Source organism: Pyxicephalus adspersus, chromosome 4, assembly GCF_032062135.1.
Source record: "Pyxicephalus adspersus chromosome 4, UCB_Pads_2.0, whole genome shotgun sequence".
NCBI classification, from domain to species: Eukaryota; Metazoa; Chordata; class Amphibia; order Anura; family Pyxicephalidae; genus Pyxicephalus; species Pyxicephalus adspersus.
The window spans coordinates 118325417-118348535 of NC_092861.1; the positions used below are offsets into that span (position 1 = coordinate 118325417).

The window sequence follows — 23119 nt, forward strand, 5'->3', positions numbered from 1 at the left end:
GTAGAACCTGTTATTAAACAAAGCAGCCAATAATACCTAACACACCATTCAGTAACAAAACACATAAGGAATTCTGCCAATAGAAGAACTTAGTGATAATTATTTATGATTCTAGCTCTGTAGAGGAGACAGAGATTAGACAGTTTTATGACAAGTTAATTATAAGCTTATATTCTTGATAATGAGAAGTTTCTGTGCATTAGTAGCCTGAAAAACCTCACTGAACTGTCCTTGAGATACATGCAGCCCAGTATTGATATACTGTAAGTTTAAACTGACATTGTGTGTTGTAGCTGATAAGTGTTCTACATTTTACTTTGTTGGGCAGAGATGGGCAATCTTTACCACCTGAACCACTGTATATGTAAACACTTAACAGACAACTTGGCCAGAATCATGCAGACTGCCCAATTATGCTGTAAAAAAAAAACAACCATCTGTATAAAATACATAAAGGCCCCTATCATACTAGCTGTGAAAAAATGTGCCCCTTTCAGACACATAGCGAATTGCTGTTAGACCACTGCAGTCAACTGCACCTTTGAAATGGCACAATGTACAATTAGTGATAACTTTAAAAGTTTACCCCATACAGTCCCCAATTGCACAATCTAGCAGTGACCGCTACAAAAAGATTCACAAAGACGTCACAAAAGGATGGTTGTTGTACAAAAGTCCAAAATTGTTCTATTGCGCACATGCATGATGTCAACTTACAGCCCTGTCTTCAATATTAGGGATTGCTCAAATTCAAACAAGGTGTCACCACACCTATAATTTAATGGCATGGAGTATATTACATACTTAATTAACTTATACAGATGGAACACTATATGTGCGACTATTTTGGACTAACATTTTGCTCCTAATAGCTTTCACAGCACAAGAAGAATTAATGCACAGTATAAAGCGGACTCAATACTCAATATTCTCATTGCAAGGAACTGTTGAGGTATGTAATATGGGATGCCCATTTAGTGCGCTTTATGTACACCTATACTTTAGGTCCATATCCCCCTGTGCTGAGCATTTTGGTAATAGAACATACAAACTGATAATAGAATAATTAACTTTATTTTTGTTGCATATCTATGCACAGTCACTGCATTAAACTCAGTGCAGCCAGGCAGAGTACCATCTATGCATGCACACCAGGGACTCCCTTCACTGCAATGGAAGACAAGACAACAGGCTGCTGGCAAATGTTAACAAGTTGTGGACAATTTAGGTGGCTCTTTGGAGTGGCAATCCCTTGGACATTCTTATCCAGAGTGAGTTCCCCAGTCTTACCCATTATTGGACAGTAAAAGTACCCATATAATAAAAAAAATTCCATAGTCGCCTATTAACCTGCACATTTTGTGCCTGGAAGGCATACAATTGGGTGGAATGAGAGGCATGTTATACTTGGGTACTTTACTAATTCACAAGACGCCGGCAATATGAATATCGATAAGAAAGCTTTAAAGCTTCACAGCAGCTTGTAGAACTGGCCAAGAGTCTCCTTTGTCTCAGGGACCAGAGAAAGGGCCATTTAGTATGCGGTACAGTAACATTATAGCTACTTTTAAATATCAGATCTTAGCAACAGCAAACTAATGATCTGTAAATGGTACAAGTAATGGTAATGTAAGAATATCTGAACTAATTTTTAATGACAGATTAATAACCAATGTTGGCATTTGTCCTGTTTTCCACTTTTCCACCAGGTTTTATATTTTTATGCACTAGCTACTGTTGTTGGCATTCACTGTCATACTAAATCACTAGAATTGGTAATATGTCAGCACAGCAGGCGCACTGCCATCATCACCCTAACCATGCTTTTTATTATTTCATAGGATGTACAAATGTATTGTTCACAATCAATCTTGTCATTTATATGGGCAGTTTATCCTACCAGTGCTTGCTAAAAATTTACTCTTTTTACTATTTTTTTGTTGTGCTAACTACCTGTAAGTTTAGAATTTATGTTAAAAATTATGTTTTTTTTTTTTAGAATGGGTGTGTATTATATACCACTGGAATACCAGTAAGTGCTTCTGTACAGATGTGTAATCAGAGGATAGTTATTTAATGTATAGAAAGGGCCTGATTCATTAAAGGTCTAGAAGACTGGAGGAGAAAGACTATCATGGGAGAACTTGGGTGATCAAGCAAACCTGGAATGGATCTGGTCCAGGATTTAAAACATTTGCCAACTACATGATTTTTAAGAAAAACTGGATTACTCAGTTTCTCTCCTGACAGTCTATCCTCTCTAGTCGGAATTCCTAGTTTTCATAAAGAGGGAAAGAAAAAGAAGAAAAATGGCAGCAATGGAATGGGTATAGATGAGTAGTGTGGGTTTAGTTCCACCCTAATGCATGTACCAAACATACACTGAGCAGAAAAGAAATTGCAAGCTTTTCAGTAACCAAAAAGCCTTTCTCTACACCGGAAACAGGTGATGAAGGAGAGAAGTCCACTTGTCAGCACCAATAGCTATAGAAGAAAGGGGGTTCCCTTTGGGTGGCTAATATTCTGGTGGCTAAAGAGTACTCATGTACACAAGTCTTCTGATCGAAATTTATAATGCAATTTAGAAGGATTGAGAATGCAATGTGAACTGTCACTTTTTTATTTATTTTCGCACATTTTACAGTGTTTTCCATGCAGTGGTAAACAAATTTTGCTCCATCTGAATGATTTTTTCAATGTTTTCGCCCATGTTCTATTAAATTTAAATATATGCATATAGATAGCAATAGATGCATATAGATGCAATAGAAGCTCAAAATGGTCTCAAAAGAAAGACCCATTTCCCTAAAAAAGGACCAGAAAGTTTGTTATGTTGACCTGGGTCTGACACTTCCCGTATGCCAACCTCTAGAGAAAAATTCTAGCCAAGACTTTTTGGATTGCCAGTCAAAGGCAGCTCTATACTCTGACATTACAGAACTCTTGAAACTTTCTCCAGATTAAGTAACTTCTGTAACCCCATCTTCAATATTTTAGCAATATGGTTTAGCAATATGGATTTCCCCTAAACCAGGGGTGTCAAACTCAAATACACAGTGGGCCAAAATTAAAAACTTAGACAAATTTGCAGGCCAAACTTGAAACTGAAATAGCACCGCTATAACAATTCCCTACGTCAAGAAAAATGCGGGGCTTAATGTTATGAGTGGCTGGAACTCCCTCTTCATGGAAACAACGCCGCTACTACAATTCCCTGCGTCTATAAAACAGTCCAATGCGGGGCCACGCATAGGCAGAGAGGCCACTGGTCTATAGACGCGAGTGATGCCGGGAATTGTAGTAGCTCAATGCAGCGGCGGGCCAGCTGCAATTCATATTCAAAATTATAAATCCAATGTTTTGATACCCCCTGCCCTAAAGAATCCTATCATTTATATTTCTCAATAGAAAAAGTTTCTCTATTTGGACTACCTCCATTTAAGAGCTTGATTATTTAACGGAACTGCTCAATCTACCATCATCTGAATTATCTGGCTGAGCCTGTTAGTACTCTTCATTATACTGAACTACCTGACACACTCAACTATCTAATCTTCATACCTCAAATCCACCAAAATGCTTTCTAACCTCTCCTGTAGAAGCCTTACGTCGAATTGTGTTGGTAAAATGGAGATTGCCTACTAATATGCGTTCAATTTGAGATAGGAGTGTATATCCTTGCAAATGTATGCTGTGTATAGTCCAAAATATTTAAGATAATGTGATTTTTGCTAAATATAATGTGTCTTTTATATTGAAAAAGTTGCTGTAAAGAGACATTCTTTTGATTCTTTCTTCTCCTTTTTGGATTTAAACAGAGACACAGATTGGTTTATAATCAAATATTTACAATTTGCCTTGACACCAATTTACCTAAACTTAATATGCATGTTACTTAAAAACTAAAGTATAAAAGGTGTCTCTCTCATGATCCACCACCACACTCCATTTTCCTAGTTAGATATTAAAACTGGGTAACTATGATTACTGAGTACAGAGCTTCCCAGAACAAAATAAATTGCATACTACTAACTTCATTTACCCAGCCAAGGAAAACAAATTTATTCTAATATACTTCTAGTACAGAGTTAGTGATTCATTATAGCTAAATTTGTTAAGTAAATGTCTGGTTGAATAGTGCCTTGGTTTCAGAACTGAACTACAAATAATAATGACAGGAGAGAACACTTTGATGATCATAAATCTAATATACCGGTAATATAAAACAACAATCAGTTAAATTCACTTACTAGATGGACCTTCCATACCCTTACCACTATAGATTACAATATATCTTAAAAATGACAATGTCAAATATATACATAAACCAACATAGGAAAACCAAAAGCTGCTGTCTGTGCAATTTAAACCAAAAAGATTTAATAAACCAGTGACAATTTAAGTAATTACCTTCTCCCTTAATGTCATGCGGATAACCAATAACAGCGGTTTCTGGAACATCAGGATGTTCATCCTAAAAAGTAATTATATAAAATCAAAATGTTGCATAGTTCTATTCCTCAATAAATATATTTTTCAGAAAGAATGTAGATGTACTGGTGACAATTACCATGTATTAATGATGATACAGGCAGCAACACAAAAAGCCAGAGTTTCTAAACAATCCCAACTTTGTTCAAAATTTAAGGCAAATTTGCAGAACAGAGCGATTATATGCATTGTATTTATGAGCATCTATAATTGCAAATGATAGAAAATGGTTCTTTGAATTTGTTAAAGAAACAAATTTAATACTAGTTCTTATGAAGGGATCACTCCCTAAAATGTGTTGGTACTTTTATCCACACCTGTGCTCAGTCCCTGCTCCTCATTGCAATCTAGATAGAATACTTCTGATCTTTTGTATAAAGCCTGATGTTAGATGTCAGACTTCAGCTTGTTGATATGCTTGTGATTGAGAAGCCTTAATATTGTAAGTGCATTTTTATTTTTTTATCCAAAAAACTTGTGCCATCCTGTGTGCTCTGTCTCTTTTAGTATAGTCTTTTTCTTTTTGTGTTGAGCCAGCAGAGAGAGATATGGAGTATAATTTGTTCGTATGAAGTGCTTTCAAATTTATTAAGCAGCTGGTGTGTTCCCAAGTATTGTTTTGAAAACATGACTTTGACTGTGGTTAAGTTTCCTATATATATCATATATATAAACTCAAATTATATAAGCATATGGCAGCCTTAAATGTGAAAGTAGAGGAAGTATCTGTACCCACCCACAGCTGAATTCTCTCATAGGAAATGGTAACTTCCTCTGCATATGTAATGTTACTGTACACTGAGCATGTAAACATTGATACGTTTTACATTCCAGTCACCTTCCATATGGGCATTGCCAAAGAAATTATTTGTGCAGGATGACTGTTATTGTTACATGATTTGCTGTTGAAAAAAAAATTCTGTATTTTAAACATTTTTCAGTAGAAGCATAAACCTCTTTAATACTGTAAACTTTGACAACATTGCCTTTTTCTTATTCGATTAGGGTATGCACTGTATCTGATCCCTCCATTGTAAATACTGTATGCTTACCCGCTTCTGTACAGTACTCTATCATTTATTCCTTTCCAAAATAAAACTTACAGTGATCTTGCCCTGATTGAACAAATCAACAAATTTATAAAAATGTTAGCTTTACCAGCAAATACTTGCTTTACTTTCATTCAAACCAACCAGAGGTGTCTTTTGTGCCTCCTTGTTTAATTCTCCATTAGTTCATGAAACTGACATTAACAATAACGTTAACACTTTTCATATTTACCAATGCATCTTCGATTTCTGCTGTGCCCAGCCGATGCCCACTGATGTTTATTACATCATCCATTCGACCTGTGATCTGGTAATAACCTTCTTTTGTTCTGTAAGCTCCATCCCCAGTAAAATAGTAGCCTAAAATATAACAATAAAAGGTCATCCCCAAATCACCAAAATAATATTTTTTACATTTTGAAAACTCTTGTCATTGCAAAAACTTGACACCCTTTTTTCTCTTAAGTGACCAAATCCAGTTATCCACAGAGACGGTATTTTATAAGCACTAAAATACGAAAATAGGGTGATACAGGAATCTAATTTATTTTGAACAATTTTAAATTGAATCCAAAAATGTTGACTGATTAAATTGGCTTAATCAGTCCATTGATTGAGTTTTTTTTAATAAAACAAAGTTGTTTTTTTTTAATAAAAAGTCTTTGTAACTAATCAAGATGTAAAAAAAGATTAGTATATTTGTACTCAGTCTCTCAGTTAATGAAGATGAGTATACATACAAATGCTCTAAACTTTGATTAAACAGAAATCAAGCAAGAGTTTGTAAGCTGATGAAAGTTTTCCAACCTGGAGAGTCAAGTTTCTTTCAATTCTGCAATTGAAATTATTCAATTTTGTTCAATCAAATTGATTGATCCTAATAATTAGTTATTGAACTGCTTGATCAAACTGAAAATTCAACCTGTTTATGGGAAGCCTAAAGCCTTTTTGTTTTTCAATCAACATTCCTAACTGCAAAATAAGCAAAAATTCCACTTTGTTAGAATTGTACGGCACACATGTACATACAACTTATCTCATTTTAAATAGTTACTAATATAACTCTAAATGTAATGTAAGGCTACGTGTACATTTCTTTGTGTTTTTCAATAAACATAAAAGAGGTGCATAGATATATAGATATTTATATGAGATATATAGATATATGTAGGTCTAGTAAATAAGTGTCTTCCTTTTATCAGTATTCTCTTTAATTATGGTCTCATTATCAAGTGTATGGTTATCATTGCTGATTACAATAATCTCAAGAAATGGCAGTGAAATGTAAGTAAAATACAAATCTGTGTATTGATCATTAACCAGTGCAGTATCATTGTGGTGTTACATAACGGTCTTACAGTTTTTGAATCATTAAGGTTTTTGGTTACATTAAAAAAAACAATGCTCATGACAAAGCATTAAGTTATAGAAATGTATGAAATAATTTTTATGTGGAATTTTGTTTGGACAGTTTCAGTTATCTTTCAGCACCTAAGAATTCCTTAATTGAATTACAAACGACCTAATATTATGATAGACCTGATAGCAATCAGGTTGAATACAAACAGTCCATTTAGGCTAAGGTAAAAGAAATATATTTCATGAGCCATATGTGCAAGCACATATTTCTTCTCATCTCTGAATTCAGCTATAGCAAGGAGTTTAGTTCCAAAAGTAATATTACTAATTTATAGTAGTCAACATGATTGTTTGAATAATTTGCCCTAATTTATACCATCTGGGTTATACAAAGAGATAGCATGTGGTGATCTTCCTAGCCTTCAGGTGGAAGGTATGGAAGAGTTAGGTAAAGAAAGGGTTTAATTGTACTGGAAACTCAGAAGAGGCGACTCCCTAGGTTCCTTGCTTCATATTATTGGCACAAATATCATATTAGGTGTAATGCTTAATATGGTGACTAAGGTGGTAGTGCTCCTGCCCCTGGTAGTTATCCTGGTTCTTCACTCTGACCTCAATTTAAAAACCCTAAAATTTTGAAACTTTTTGTCTTCTACCTTTTTCTCAATTGATTCATAAGTTTCTATAGCCTTGCTAACTAAACATAATTATAAATCCAGTGGTAGGTAAAGAACCTTATCAAGATGAGTCCAAGGCAAATTTCCTTATTTATTTGTTTATTTATTTTACTTTGCATTATAACTTGCACCATTTACACTTACAGTCCCTGCCTCACTGTTCCTAATTCTCTTACTACATTTATATACACTTGGATAGACCATAGTGTGGAATTTTCGATTGAAGCCAACTGGCCTACTAGTGATTAAAATTGGAGGCCCCAGAGGACTTCCAAGGAGACATGAGAAATAAGCAAACCATAAGCAAGCACTGAATAAAGTGAAGTTTAAAAAGTGCTAACCACATACTGCAGTTTGTAATAAAATGTTTGATCAATATACATTTTTGTAAGTTTATCACATAAATGTATACCTGGATATGCCTTGAAGTACGCATCCACAAATCTTTGATGATCTCCATAGATGGTTCTTGCCATACCTGGCCATGGTTGTGCGATACACAAAGCACCAGAGACATCACCACCTTCAACGATCTTACCCTAGGGATGCCAATAAAGAACAATTTCCCTTAACTGGCTAAGATCATACTACATAGACATATCTATAATTATCCTCAATTTGTAGGAATTGTTGACACATTTTTTTTTCTTACACTGAGTTTAAACTTTATTGTAATACCATTTCATGTTAACTACCTTTGAAATAAAAAGTTATGACGATGCTACAAAAAGCCTAAATGAATAGATATAGAGTGAAAAAGACACATGTAAAACACTGAAACCAATATATATACCAATATCAAATGATCCTAAGAGCTAGAGCAGAATATTATAGGCATCATTAGGGCCCCACATGTTAGGAGTGTCCCATACATAAAGAGGTATGCTGCTATAAGGGATGGGTATTGGACTAACATACCCAGGCAGTAATAAATATATCTATTTCATGAAGCCTAAAGGAGGCCCAGATTCTTCTAAGCTGTAGAAGAAGAAGCAGATTTTAACCAGTTGTGTCACTAGCCCTCACAATCTTTTCGGTAGTCTAAAAGCCAAGGAGGGTCTCAGGTTCAAAAAATGCAAGAAGCCATCTTATAACAAGAAAACTTACCACCCATATATGTATTATTATTATTACACAGTGTTTATGTAGCACCGACATTGCAAAGCACTTTACAAAGTCCATAGTCATGTAACTAACAGCTAACTAACAAAGGGGCTCACAATCTGATACCTACCATAGTCATATGTCATTATTACAGTCTAAGGACAATTTTGAGGGGAGGCCAATTAACCTAACTAAATATTTTTGGCACATGGGAGGAAACTGGAGTACCCAGAGAAAATCCACCAAACACATGGTGAACATACTTCCTGCAGATAGTGTCCTTTCCAAGATTTAAAACTGGAACCAAGAGCTGCAAAGAGTGCTAACCACTGAGCTAACCATGCTGACCACTGCATAATATGCTCTTGGGTGCCCTAATGCTAACAGCCACAGTCCATTCCACTAAAACTATGACTATCACCTGAGATGAACGCTGTGTTTGTCTGAAAATCAGAAAGGTATACAGTCCCCTGACTTATATCCATTCATTGGCAACAACCTCTGTACTTTCCTATGAAAGAGAGCACATCAGGGTTTGCTTGCTTGTCCTTCCCCCTCTCGTACCTATTGAACAGCACAGCACTCATTCATTCATCTATCTTTCACTGTAAATAATTAGAAAAAACCCAGAGACATTCATATGACATCCATCGAACTGGCTTAAGGCATCTTTGTTACAGTAACAATTTCATACATATAAAATTAAGCTGTATCATCACACTTTTTTTTAGAAGTTAGAGTACACTACTGCAATAACTGTCTGGGCAAACTTTTTTTAATTATTTTTTTATATGGTCACTTACCTGTTCATCTAGAAGTGTGGGTTTAACGCCAAAGAAAGGCCTCATAGCCATACCAGGGATAACTTCAGCATCCTGCTCAGAGGGGCGAGGTGAGATGCAGATTCCACCAGTCTCTGTAAAAGCAAATCAAAAGTTATGGGTTTTTTTATAGCATTATTTATTATTATTATTATTATTATTATTACTACTGTCCCTCAAAGGAGCTCACAATCTAATGTCCCTACTATAGTCATATGTCATTAATGTAGTCTAAGGTCAATTTAGGGGGAAGCCAATTAACCTAACTGCGCGTTTTTTTTTTTTTTGGTATGTAGGAGGAAACCCACACAGACACGGGGAGAACCTGCAAACTCCATGCAGATAGTGTCCTGGCTGGGATTAGAACCTAGGACCTAGCGCTGCAAAGGCCAGAGTGCTAACCCCTGAGCCAATAATATTTATTATTATTATAAATAATAACTTGTTTATAGATGGTGCCATTATATTAGGCAGCACTTTATAGTCCATAGTCATGTCACTGGTAACTAGCTATTCTCTGTGACTTCCCCTAAGCTTTGCACCTCATAACAGTATTTTCTTACAGTGGATATTTTCCTATTCAATTTTCCTATGAATAATAACTTTGGCTAAGAGTAATGGCATTTTAATAAATATTTAATAGATGTGTCTAAAAAACTACTTTATAAGTACCCTATAAAAAGCGATGCCAGGGATCTACTGCAAGAAATCAGAGCTAAGCCACTGAGCTGCCTGGTTTATTAAACTGTCATTAGAGCCGTGCATTGGCTGCCATTGCTGACCTCTTTTAGGAAATATTTAATATCTGAATGTTATACTTTATAATGGCTTTCATACTCATTCAGTGGCTTTTATACATTTTGAACTACAAAACTTTGTAAGATATTCAGGAATTCTAATTATTGTTGGATCAGTGAACAGGAAATTACTGATGCAAACGGATCAGCATGGCTGCCAGGAAATGGCAACTAAATGCTCCATACCTGGTCTATACTAGTAATACTAAATATTAAAGCCACTTAATAAGTAAGGGGGACAGGTAGCTGGCATTTTTTAGCAGTACATCATCAATGAAGGTAAAACATAATGCTTTTATGAAAGGTTTGCTGGGATAGTTTATTGTATTTACATCTTAGATTGGAATTTTCAGCTTTATCTGATTCATTTTTATTACTTTTATATAATATGACATATCCACAAAATAAACAAATGCACTGTCACAATCTAAACAGCCATTTTGAGCAATTATCTAAGCCTCAGAGAAGTCAACTCATTTATCCCAGCTAGGGAATTATCCATTGCTTTATCAGTAAAGTGAATATATAAAGAGCTTTGGGGCACCAAATTACTTTTATTACACAGCATTAGGATATGCTGCCCATTATCTGCATCCTGAGATTACGCTGCCTGCAAATCTTAATCATTCTTATTCTGAGAAGATCAGAATTAGATACATTCAGAGACTTCCCCTACCAGGGTCAGTCCTAATTGGACCCTTTAATACATTAAACTACTATTTGTAGCCAAGCTGCCAATATAATTGTATCCCAGGGAAAACATTGTCATATTGTTTAGTTTGTAGGTTGTGTTTGAAAACAATATTCATCTGAATCCACGTGGACCACTTAACAAATTAAAAAGATATTAAACAAATCTCTGCAAATTAATTTGACTAAGTACATGCAAATGAGACCTAACTAATTACCGTAACTTAATCGCTGCAAATCTCCTTAAACAAAGCTCAACTGTAATTGGTACAGTAGGTCCCTTGGAAGGCAGAGATGGTTAATACGTATGATGCTTATCCCTCTGTAATGACAATTAACCCCCTTCTCATTGTGAAGGCTAAAAGATACTTTTACTATAAATTTATTTTTGTTTAGAGTTTATTCTAAATGCATCATACTGTATTCAACAACAAATCCCAATCCCTATCCCATGCATTTGCATGTTTCTTTAACATAACAAAGAGGAATAAATGACAGGTTTGCAGTTAATTGTTGTTTTTTTTTTTTTTACAAAGAAGCTTTCACCAAATTAATTTTGTCCAGTGGATTAAGAGAGGGACACTCTGGATTCTAAATCAAGGGTGGATAGGTCAGATTTTTATTCTGCTGTTTTTGGAGCCACAGGTAATTTTATATGTTTATATTACAGCTATGAAAATCGATTACTGCTGGAGAATCTAAAAATTGGGTATTACAAGCAAATCACTTTTTTGTCACAGGTCTAAATTAGACAGCTGAATGTTGTAGTATAAGTTAAGGAAACTGGCATTAGATATCTGTATCTACAGCATCATATACATTTTATTGTTTGATGCATGCATACTATAATATTGTAATGTGTTATAGGCAGTTTTGGGACAAGGTCCTTGAGTGCACCCCACCTAATCCTGTACTCTAGTAGCGATGAAAATTTGGACAATGCATTCATCTTTGCACCAACAATGATCAATTATGAAAAAAAAAAACATTTCCAGCCGATAGTGGGGTCCTTTACTTCAATATTTTGTACAGGTAGTCCCCAGGTTACATACGAGATTGGGACTGTAGTTTGTTCTTAAGTTGAATCTGTATGTAAGTCGGAACAGGTAAATTATTTTAATAAAAGCAATTAGGACAGATGTTTGTCCTAACATAATATTAGGCAGCATGGTGTCAGTTACTGTATAAAATCCTCACTGTGAGTTCACAAAGCAAAAAAAAAAATCTTTATGTAGCCTAGATATTTAATAACTTCTGGAGCAAGCTGTGCTTTGATATGCAAAAAAGAAACAACTGCAGAGTTTGTCTTGGTCATTAAAGAGTTACAAGAGGTTGCAGAAAGAGCTCACCCCCTAGGATCACTCACAACCTCAGCTGTGTTTAGCAAAAGATTTTGTTGTATCTAGGAGTCCTCCATATGTCGGATGTCCTTAACCCAGCAACTACCTGTAATTGTTTACACTCTACCCATACATCCCACAGTGCCTATAATGTCAAACAGCAAGTTCTCTATGATGGGCACCATATTGATCTGAGCACTTGCAGCAATTTAAAAAATGTAACACAAATGCCACTCAATATATTATAGATTCTGGTTGTTTTAGCCATGTTACTGTGTGGTGGCAGTGGTGGTTGGATAGTTCCAACTGGAGCCAAATCTAACTCAGATTGGAACAATTCCAACCTGTCTGAAACTTTGAGCAATCCACATTCTGATTTGACATTGACATATATAGTATGGCTCATTAAAAAAAATACCAATTCTGACTTGGAATTTACAAATCTGGTCAGATTCCTCAACCAAATGTGATTCAAGTTGGATTGAAGGTATTAATATACAGAAACTTGAGGAATTAAAAATATTAAAGGGTTAAACAATGAGAGAAAGACCAGTCATTTAAATCTGATAATATTTTTTTTTACAACTTTTGGCGATTGAACTTTACAGATAGGTTAAATAAATATTTGAACAGCATAAAAACCATGTATTCTGTTCACCTAAAAAAGTGTTCAAAGCTGGAGCATGAAATAGCATTTTTATGAATCAAATAGCTGACAGTAAAATTCCTTTTTTAGCTGAGATGTTGGCAAATGTGAATGAACTTTATGGGCTAGGGGTAAAGTGACAAGTTATTTTACAAAAGGTTTGTATGGGTTAAACATTACCAACTATACATTCTTATCACATAAAGTTTCAGGGAAAGAACTAGAAATCTGCCTGACTCAATCAATGTATATACCACTCTCATTTCCTTATTGATAAAATATGTGTGTGGGGGGGGGGGCTTAAAGTTAGATTAAGATTTAACAATTAAAAAAATGTTGCTTTTTTGATTGCTTTTACTTTTCAATTGAAGGTCTAGATGTAGGTAAGTGACAAGGTAAAGTTTGAGCAAGGGGTGTTTTTTGTGCCCTGGTGGATGCTCTGGAAAACACTGTCAAAAATGTTATTGGAGCTCCTTCAAGCCATATTGGGTACTTTTAAAAGTAGGAACCCTGTGGGTTTAAAACCAGGGATGAGGTGGAGGAGGAAATCTGGACTGGTCACTACATTTTGCACAGTCTACATGCTATACAATTGTTCTAAAATCAAAAACTCTGAACTAATCCCACACTTTATGATTTGTCAGCTGCCTAGGCCCTTTCTCCCATCATCATATATTTTATAAAAAGAAGCCAGCAAATGCAGCCCGAATAATAGAAGTACAACTCACGTGCCTACATTCCCAACTGTTTATTTGGTTAATGTTACTAAATTTAGGTGGGTTCCAATTATGCAAATTTATTTTGGGAGCCATGCTACAAGAACAGCATGTTACTAACAAGCTTGAAAGTCCTAACAAGCTGGCATTAAATTGTAGGCCACCATTTGATCTGCATCATTAACATTTCAGACAAACAATTAGAAGATGGGTTTCCTTGATTTTATATAGCTACAAACAAATTTGCAATAATAATAAACAAGCTGTGCTATATTATACCGTATCCCCAGCAGCAAATACCTTTCATTTGCTCCTTGACTATTGGATCTTGCATAGGGTTCCTTCATTATTTAGTAGTAGGGCTGACTAAAGGAGTTTAGGCAAAGTGTATTATTGCTGTCCAAGGGGTATTTCACTTATCCTATTGAATGAGGTGAGTTCTTCTGACTTTACCCAATAAATCTACTCAAGCAAAAACAATGTTTGATTTTCCTTTTTCCTTGCATGGGATTGGGTATTCTTTGCAAAATTAATTTTTACCACATTCACTAAACTAAGTAAAAAGTTCCTTGCAGAATGACAATTCACTTTGCTACCTGAACAGCCTAATCTCATATAGCAAATTAATATAACTGAGTCCTTCACCATTCTTGATTTCAATTTTGAATATTCCTCATGTTTCCGCACTTCTCACGTTCCAATATATGCTTAGCCACAAATGCATCAGCAGCAGGAAATTTTAGTCTTTAAAAGAAATATGGGCAATCGTGGATGCATTTTATTTCCAACATCTTCAGTCCCCTTCTTGTCTAGAACAGTTTCCATGTTTAAGAGATGTGACACTTTGTTTGGCAATCATTTTTGTTTGAAGGTCACTTAATGGAAATTTTTTATCAATTTTCTCATGATATATAAATCTTTACAGTTTTCAGGCAGCAAGCGAATGTTTACAGCAATAAAACTTAACTGTTAAAAAGGATTTACAAAGCTAAAATGCTAAATCTCAGATTACACACACAGCTGTATAAAGGCATGTACACTTCAGAACACGTGCCATGACCCACATTATGATGCACTGTGGGGGGGTATTGTGGGTTCATGCTACAAAAATAACACCCCAAAATATATCTACAAAGCAATACAAAGCACCTAACTTTAGGACACTGCAAAACATGTATTCAGAAGCTTGGTGCATTGGTCCTTATTTATCAAAGCTCTCTAAAACTGGAGAACATAGTAATGGGTGAACCTGGGTAATCCAGCAAACCTGTAATGGATCTATTCCAAGTTTGCTAAATGATAGCAAATTACTTTTAAGAAATCAATTCCAGATTTGCTGGATTACCCAGGTTATCCTATGATAGTTTATCGTCTCCAGTCTTGGATAGCTTTATTAAATCAGGCTTATTGTGTTGCCTTGCTGAATGAAATTATCCCTATATTGATCACACATTCAGTTTTAATTTGTTGCCATATGTTACAGTGAATTTGGTGTGAATGGGGCCTAGCCATATACAGTCCAGCGCTCAACCCTGAAATTATTTTAAGCTGGGTGGGAAGAAATTGTAGGTGGGTGGCAGCCCCTCTAATATGACCCAATTCATCAGTAACCACCCAAAAACAGCCAGGAGGTTACTGAAAAGTGCCGGGTGGTGCGCCCAACTAAAAGGCGCTGGGGAGAACACTGCAGTCATACAATGTTAATGCTTTATGGTACCACCATTTACCTGTCTGCCACCATGTGTCCACAATCGTGCATCTTCTGTCCCCAACCACTTTGTAAAACCATTCCCACGCTTCGTGGTTTATTGGCTCACCAACTGCAATTAAAATCCAAAAAGAATTAGATTAGAGATGCATAGTGTGTTTTGCAGGTTAACAGGAGGAACCTAGCAAACTAGGACAAAAAGAACAAGTTCAAAAAGGTCAACACTTTCCAAGCATGTGACAACATCACAAGGCTGGGCAGGGGCTACAGTTATGTGTTAGTGATAGTGACAGAGGAATTTCTGTTCCTGGTTGGGTGTGATTTATAGAAACACTGCCAACTGCTAAACTATAACAACTCATGTGAATTCCTTTCTTGGGATTTACACTGGAACAGCCTTGTGAACAAGACAATATTTAACTCACTCAATTTTATCTTAATAAAAACTAAGGATTTCTTTATTCTTCTGCAATAAAACAAAGGCATTTACACTCATTGTGTTACCACCACATAAATCTGCAATCACACTTATTTTAGTTTTATTGTTACAAACATAAGCTCATACTCAGTAAAGCGTGTAGATGGTTAAAGAAGTCGTTAAAAGGAAGTAAACTAAAAATAAAAATAGTGAGCAGACAAGTTCTTTACTTTTACTGCAGATTGGACAGGCGATGTCACAAACAAAACAAACCTGCCTATTCACAATCTTTTGTAGAATTTACATTGATCAGTGTGTGATCCTGGCATATCTTGGTGCCAGGAATGAATGAAGTTCTGTTATGTGCATTGGAGATATGCAGACTGGCCAATCAAGATGTCAGAAGATCCTGAATCTAGTTAAACTGGGTTTAAAATGTTGGTACTGCCAACCAAGGGAGTTTACTTGTACTATAACTGGCTTTACTGTTAGCAATTGCTAAAATAAGTTTAATAACTGAACTTGAAGCAAACGTAAATTCATGATTAAAACACACACACATGTGAGCTGTCATAAGTTTTCAGGGATTTGCAGTTCTGTCTGTGATTCATACACCTGTTAGACAGCAGGAGGGTGACACCACTATCTCTGGAAGAGTTAGGCAATACAGTGGTACCATCTCCCTGCTTATAGCCTGGTGACTGGGCAAAAAAAGGAAGAAGTATCACACTGATAAATTATTAACGCTTTCCAGTCTGGTCTAACCTGTTGCAGGCTTTGTTGTTGTTAGTTGAATTGTTTCAACTAGTTGTTTTCTTGAATTGAGAGGCATTGACAAAAATTCTCGTGAACACTTCAAAACACTTGCATACGTAATAACAGTCCCAATTAAATTTTTTTTAAAGGACCCTCTTTCTGCGACAATGGGGCACTATGGGGCCAAGGGTGTACTTACTTTTTCCACATTACACCATTACATCTATTAATGTTTTGGTTAATATATCATTAAACATAATATTTGTTCTCTTGTTTTATTTATTTTTCAACTTCACCTTTTATTTATCACCTTCATCTGTAGGCACTGTTTGAATGAATCTAATGTGTGCCTTTTTTAAAAATTATTACTATCATTATTTTACAGTATTTATATAGCGCCGACATAATACGCAGCGTTGTGCAAAGTCCATAGTAATGTCACTAGCTGTCCCTCAAAGGAGCTCCCAATCTAATGTCCCTACCATAGTCAAATGTCTTTTTTACAGTCTAAGGTCAATTTTAGGGGGAAACCAATTAACATAACTGCATGTTTTTGGAAAGTGGGAGGAAACCGGAGTACCCGGAGGAAACCCACACAAACACAGGGAGAACCTGCAAACTCCATGCAGAGCTGCAAAGGCCAGAGTGCTAACATTTGAGCCAATAAAATAAGTCAATCATTTTTAAGTACTTTTTCATGACTGTAAATTGTACATTTTTTAAAACAATGGAATAATACGTTGGAAAAAAAGGGAACATTATGCTGCGATTTTCTTATTTCATAGAGGCTCCAAGATTTTTTTTTGGTACAAAGCATAGTAAATTCTTTTACAACTGAACTGTAACATCAAACAAGAACAAAGATAAAAGCATTTCCGTGAAAAAGTGAAAGGAGAAATATGTAAGGGAAGAAGGAGCTGATTTGACCTAATTAGGAAAGACCAAGGGTAACTATGGGGCTGAATGGAACAATTTGATTTGAAAAAAAGAATGGTTGTTTGAGTAAACATTAAGTATTTTATAACAAGGATTATTTTGCTGCAGCTTACTGTCTTTTGAACTTCATATAAATCCTATTGCAGTTCTTTTATTATACCAGCATTGTGTACTTTGTTACCACTACATACCTGAGCCCAACATTTTTAAAGATGACCTTTTATATTTCTTCACCCAATCATCTCCATATTTCAGTAGCAGACGTATTGCTGTTGGCGCTGCATAAAATTGGTTAATCTTCAACCTGTCCACTGTCTCCCAATACCGCCCTAAACAATAGCAATAACACAACTTACAAAACATACTCATTTCACTGCAAAGGAAAGTAATATATCAAAAAATCATAAAACATCACATGAGCATTTGTTGTTATGTCAATGGTGTGTTTACAAAGCATACTGTGAATTCTGTGAAGTTACTGGTATTTAGAGAATTCTGTGATTTATTTATTCAGGAGCCTTTTGAAATGAGAACTGCATGGTAAAGATTTCCATTACAGATTACAGTACATAATATGAAAGCAATCCCATCCATTATTTAAATCTGTGTGACAGCATAAAGAAGATATAAAGTAAAGCTATCCTTCAACAACAAATGTTACATATGTTTTTGTCCCAACAGCCCCGGAAAATGCCAATATTGGGGTTTTCTGTACAGAAGATATTCACGTTTCCAGCAATACTGCCTGCAGCCTCCTGACTTTGTGAATATGCAGAACTGAAAAATATTTACCTGGAAGACAGACTGCTTTATGAGCCTGAAGTAGATCTAAATGAAAACACTCAAAGCTGTAAAATGTTTGGCCCGGTCCCTATTGGCACTTTCCATTAGAAGCAGTTGGAGAAAACACGTTGAGCATGCTCTACTCACATTGGACCTGATTTAATAAAGCTCTCCAAGGCTGGAGAGGATACACTTTCATCAATAAAGCTCTGTGATCCAGCAAACCTGGAATGGATCTTTTAAATCAATTGATATTTGTTAGTAAATGTTTTCAATTCTGGACCACATCCATTCCAGGTTTGCTGGATCACCCAGCTTTAGTAATGAAACTGTATGTTCTCTAGTGGAGAACTTTAAAAAAATCAAGCCCATTAAGTATATGAAAACCCTGTCAATGCTCACCTTTTATTTTCTCCTGTTACCAGCTGCCAGTATGGTAATAAGGGCTGCAAATACATTTGGCATTGAGAAATGTTACCAGAATAGAGACATATAAGATATTCTGCTTTTTTAAATGTGGATACTGAAATCTGGATTCATCATAGGGCCCAGTGAGCTCATGTTTTGCTTTGAGAGCAGAGCTGTGTTTTCAAAATGTTCAACTTAACACTGATCAGCAAAGATGTCTACTATACATGAAAGTCTTTATGAACTTAAGCTGCGTACACACGTACAATAATTATCGTTGGAAACGAACAACTAACGACTATTCGTCCGATAATCGTTAACAAAAAAAGAGCACAACGATGCCGATGAACGAGGATTGTCGCTGGAAGCAAACGACTGTCCGGGCGGATCTGATTGGGTGATGATCGTTCACTTTCTGTTGTGTCTACGATCGTTCAGTGATCGTGGTTGGTTCTGCAGTACACTTTCTCCTTTACATGTCACTTCCTGCATCGTTCAAATGATTGTATTTAGCGCGTGTACATTATTAGTGGATTATATTTGAACAATCGTATCGTTACAGCATGTACAGAATTGTGCACAATATGATCGTTCAAAATAATCGTGCATAGTCGTTAGTCGTTCGTTTTCTAACGACAATTATTGCACGTGTGTACCTAGCTTAACGTGCAAAGCAGATAAAATCAAGTTATCCTGCATCCACTTCAAACATCCAGTTAAGTATGGGTAACTCAGTTTTTTATCCTCAGAACAGAGAAATTCTTGTTTCAGCTGTTTTGGCGTTTCACGTCTCTTGTTGCACACAAGGATATAATAAGACACAGTCTTCTTGTCGCATTATAATCACTGGTATAGCCCCACTCCTGCCAAAACATTTTTTCTATATTTATATAGAGGCAAAGCAATCAAACTTTGCAGTACTTCTATCCATTCCACACACAAAAAAACAAATCATTTAACTGATTTCAATGTCTCAATATTTTTGTCCAAATGGCCACACAAAGGAATATGCCTTCTCACCCATAGAGAACATTAAGCCTGACAGTAGTTTTAACACTTCCCCATTCAATCCAAAACTAATAAATAAATAAATGTATAGCTGTAATTAGACAAGTAGTTCTAAAAAAAATCTGTTACCTGGATCTGGGTAAGTTGGAGTGCTCTCAAACAGCACAGTGGTGGCTCCATTACTTAGAGGTCCATACACAACATAGGTGTGCCCGGTTATCCAGCCAATGTCAGCTACACAGCCAAACACATCTCCTTGTTTGTAATCAAATACATACTGGAAAGAAAGTAATAATAACAAGTAACTTTACACATTAAAAAAGACAACTATAAACATGCATGCATTGCAATGTGTACTGTACACATTATTACATTAAATGTGATATTTTAGTTATAGGTGGAATTTGGTGGCATCTTAGTAAGCTCTCCCTGTGCAAACATTTTCCAATACAACTTTGGGATTTGGGTGTCCATGCCCATGTTTTCATGTATGAATCTTGCTATGGATTCTCCAAGATCTAAAATAAGTTAAAATCTAAAGGAGAATGATTATTGATGATTGAGAAAGATATTTTTAATGGCCTTACCAGGACAACAAGTGTAGAGAGTGTCCCAAGAAGTATAAAAACTGTAATGTTGGTTAAACCTCCAGAATCTAACATACATTTAATTAAAATTATTTAAGTTTATGTTTGCATCAACCTAAGTAACTTTATTATCTAAGAGGATCATGGATACATATGTTCTTTTATTCCAACAATAAAGTTGTGAACGTGCTCCCATATATTTTACCGCCTATACCATACTTCATGTGTTATAATCCAATGGAGGGACAAAATGTTAGTAACTCATTCACAAGTTCAGGAAAGGGGGTTGGCAAGGATGTGTTACAGTAGCAGAAAAGTAGAGAAAAGCTAGGTCACCCCCAAGGTCGCCATCTCGGTTGTGCTGTGTGATTGGGTTGTGTAAGTGTAAGGACAAAATACCAATTTATTGGCAGGTAAGACAGCTGCTATATATATATTTCAAAGATGCATTTACTAGTTTGCCTTTAGTTCAGCTTTAACTGTCAAGTATCTGCCAACATCTGACATATCAGTATTAGTGGACCAAAACATCACTTTGTAAATACTGACTTAGGAAACAAACCAAAAATATAGAATATTTCATTCTGTTTTGACCATGTTGCCTGTGTTTGTAGGTTACCCTACACAAATTCCAGAATAAATGTAGACATGTTTTTAAAATGTAAAAGTGATACTTTCTATGTTTTGTACATTGTTATATTGTTTACTATATCCACACAGTCATAAGGTAAGTACATCTTTTAGAAATTATTGACTTTTACAACATATTTTCACATGCAAAGATCCTCTTTTAAATAGTACCTACAGATAAAGGTGATATACATAAACCTATACTACTACTAACTTCTATACTATATTTGGCACAGACCAAAGTCAGTATTTCAGGAGAAGGGCAATATGGCAACTGAGTAACATGAGTATGAAAATGCTATGGTTTGGTGTTCCAGGTTCTGAAAACTTTGCAATCATTGAGTCATATATGAATTGTGCATCATATTAAAGTATTATTGATAAGAATGTGAGGCCACCTGTCTAAAAAAGAAAGACAAACCACAAATGGCTCTTTCAACATAATAATGATACAAAGAACACTAGCAAATCCAAATAGTGGCTCAGAAAGGACAGATAGCTTTATCTGTAGGCAATATTTAAATTGAAATCTACAGTATGTTACCTTTTTCAATATATTTTCAAAGTTAACCAATTTAATGCAAAGTACAGGTAGTCCTAGAGTTAAGGACATACAACATATGAACGACTCCTAAATACGAACAGGGCTTCCCTGCTTGCTCGTGTGTAGGATGGAGGCTTGATGAGGGGGAGGGGGGGCGGTTTGCATGCCTTGCAGAAGAAATCTTTTGCTAAACACAGCTTGCTGGTGATCTTAAGCTCTGAGCTCTTCTGCAGTCTATTGTAATGCTTTCATAACTAAGACAAACTCTGCAGTTGTTTCTTTTTGCATATCAAAGCACAGCTTGCTCCAGAAGTTAATGAATGTCTAGGCTCCATAAAGTTTTTTTTTTTTTACTTTGTGATTTACTCACAGTGAGGATTTTATACAGTAACTGACACCATGCTGCCTAATAATATGTTGAGACAAACATCTGTCCTAATTGTATTTTATAAAATAATGTACCCGTTCCGACTTACATACAAATTCAACTTAAGAACAAACCTACAGTCCCTATTTCGTATGTAAGCCCATATAGCACATATAGTATACAGCACATATAGTATACATACCTTGTGTGTCAGGGAAGCATACAGTAGGTAGCCAGCCTGTGTGTGTACAACTCCCTTTGGCTTTCCCGTACTTCCTGAGGTGTACAGCAAGAATAGCATGTCTTCACTATTCATAGTTTCCGGAGGACAGATTGGATCTGCTCTGGCCATCTCCTAAAAATGAAGGCAGTATATAGTTTATACTTGCTCATACACTGTACATTCAATTTTATATTATTTTTTTTATATTACATGGTATTGACAATTTTTAAAGGACTTGATATCTTTGTACATTTTTGCCCCAGTGGAGGGTACCAACTAATTTGTTTGTGGTAGATAACAGCCATAGAGACACAAACACACAAATAAAAGCAAGGTAGACAACATCCCCGTTGAGATCTGAATCCACAACCTTAATTCCAAATAGCATGGGTGCTAACTTATTAGCCATCATTGGGCATGGGTAATCCGGCATTGAGATTTCAGAGATTACATTTAAAATGTCTAAAGGAATACTCCATATAGTCTTTTCACTGATTTTTAGGTTACTGTGTAAAATTATATGTTCATAATTCCTGCTTCCTGTTTTATTGTACTGCATGATAGTTGTGCTTTCCGGCTACTTCCCACTATACAAGTCTATGAGCTGACTAACTTTTTTTTTAAATAACACATTTGCTGTGTGGTTGATTGGAGTACATAATCTATCCTGCTTCTTTTAGCAAGTCAAACAATACCCATTCCAAAAGTATAGATTTTTAAAATAACAAAAAAAAAGAGGATTGTGAATATGTGATATAAAAAGGAAGATAGTAATAATGTAATATCAAAATATAAAAACACTGCAAACAATACCATGTGCTCACTATACAATATACTCTCCCTCTCTCTAGAACAAGATGTTACATGCAAAGAGAGAAAAGACATACAATATAATAAAGCATTATAGCAAAGAAAAGCTTAAATATTAACAAGGAAACGCAGAACAGTTTCAGCACAAAACAGGTGAGTGGTGCCTTTTATATTTTTGTTTGTTGTTTTTCTTTTTTTAACCTTTTGTTTGGGTGTCTGGTAGAAGCATTAGGTATTCCTTTAGTGAAATA

General features: G+C 35.5%; 1 protein-coding gene across 1 annotated transcript in view; it reads right to left on the reverse strand.

Annotated features, from left to right (window-relative positions):
- Positions 1 to 23119, reverse strand: part of ACSS1 (acyl-CoA synthetase short chain family member 1) — a 55755-nt gene that overhangs the window by 6715 nt on the left and 25921 nt on the right. Inside the window, exons 5-12 of the mRNA XM_072409434.1 lie at positions 22038 to 22190; positions 19837 to 19984; positions 17700 to 17837; positions 15418 to 15510; positions 9484 to 9596; positions 7989 to 8115; positions 5773 to 5900; positions 4411 to 4474 (exon numbers count right to left, since the gene is read on the reverse strand). Coding sequence (XP_072265535.1) covers positions 4411 to 4474; positions 5773 to 5900; positions 7989 to 8115; positions 9484 to 9596; positions 15418 to 15510; positions 17700 to 17837; positions 19837 to 19984; positions 22038 to 22190 — 964 coding nt within the window. The remainder of the gene's footprint in view (positions 1 to 4410; positions 4475 to 5772; positions 5901 to 7988; positions 8116 to 9483; positions 9597 to 15417; positions 15511 to 17699; positions 17838 to 19836; positions 19985 to 22037; positions 22191 to 23119) is intronic.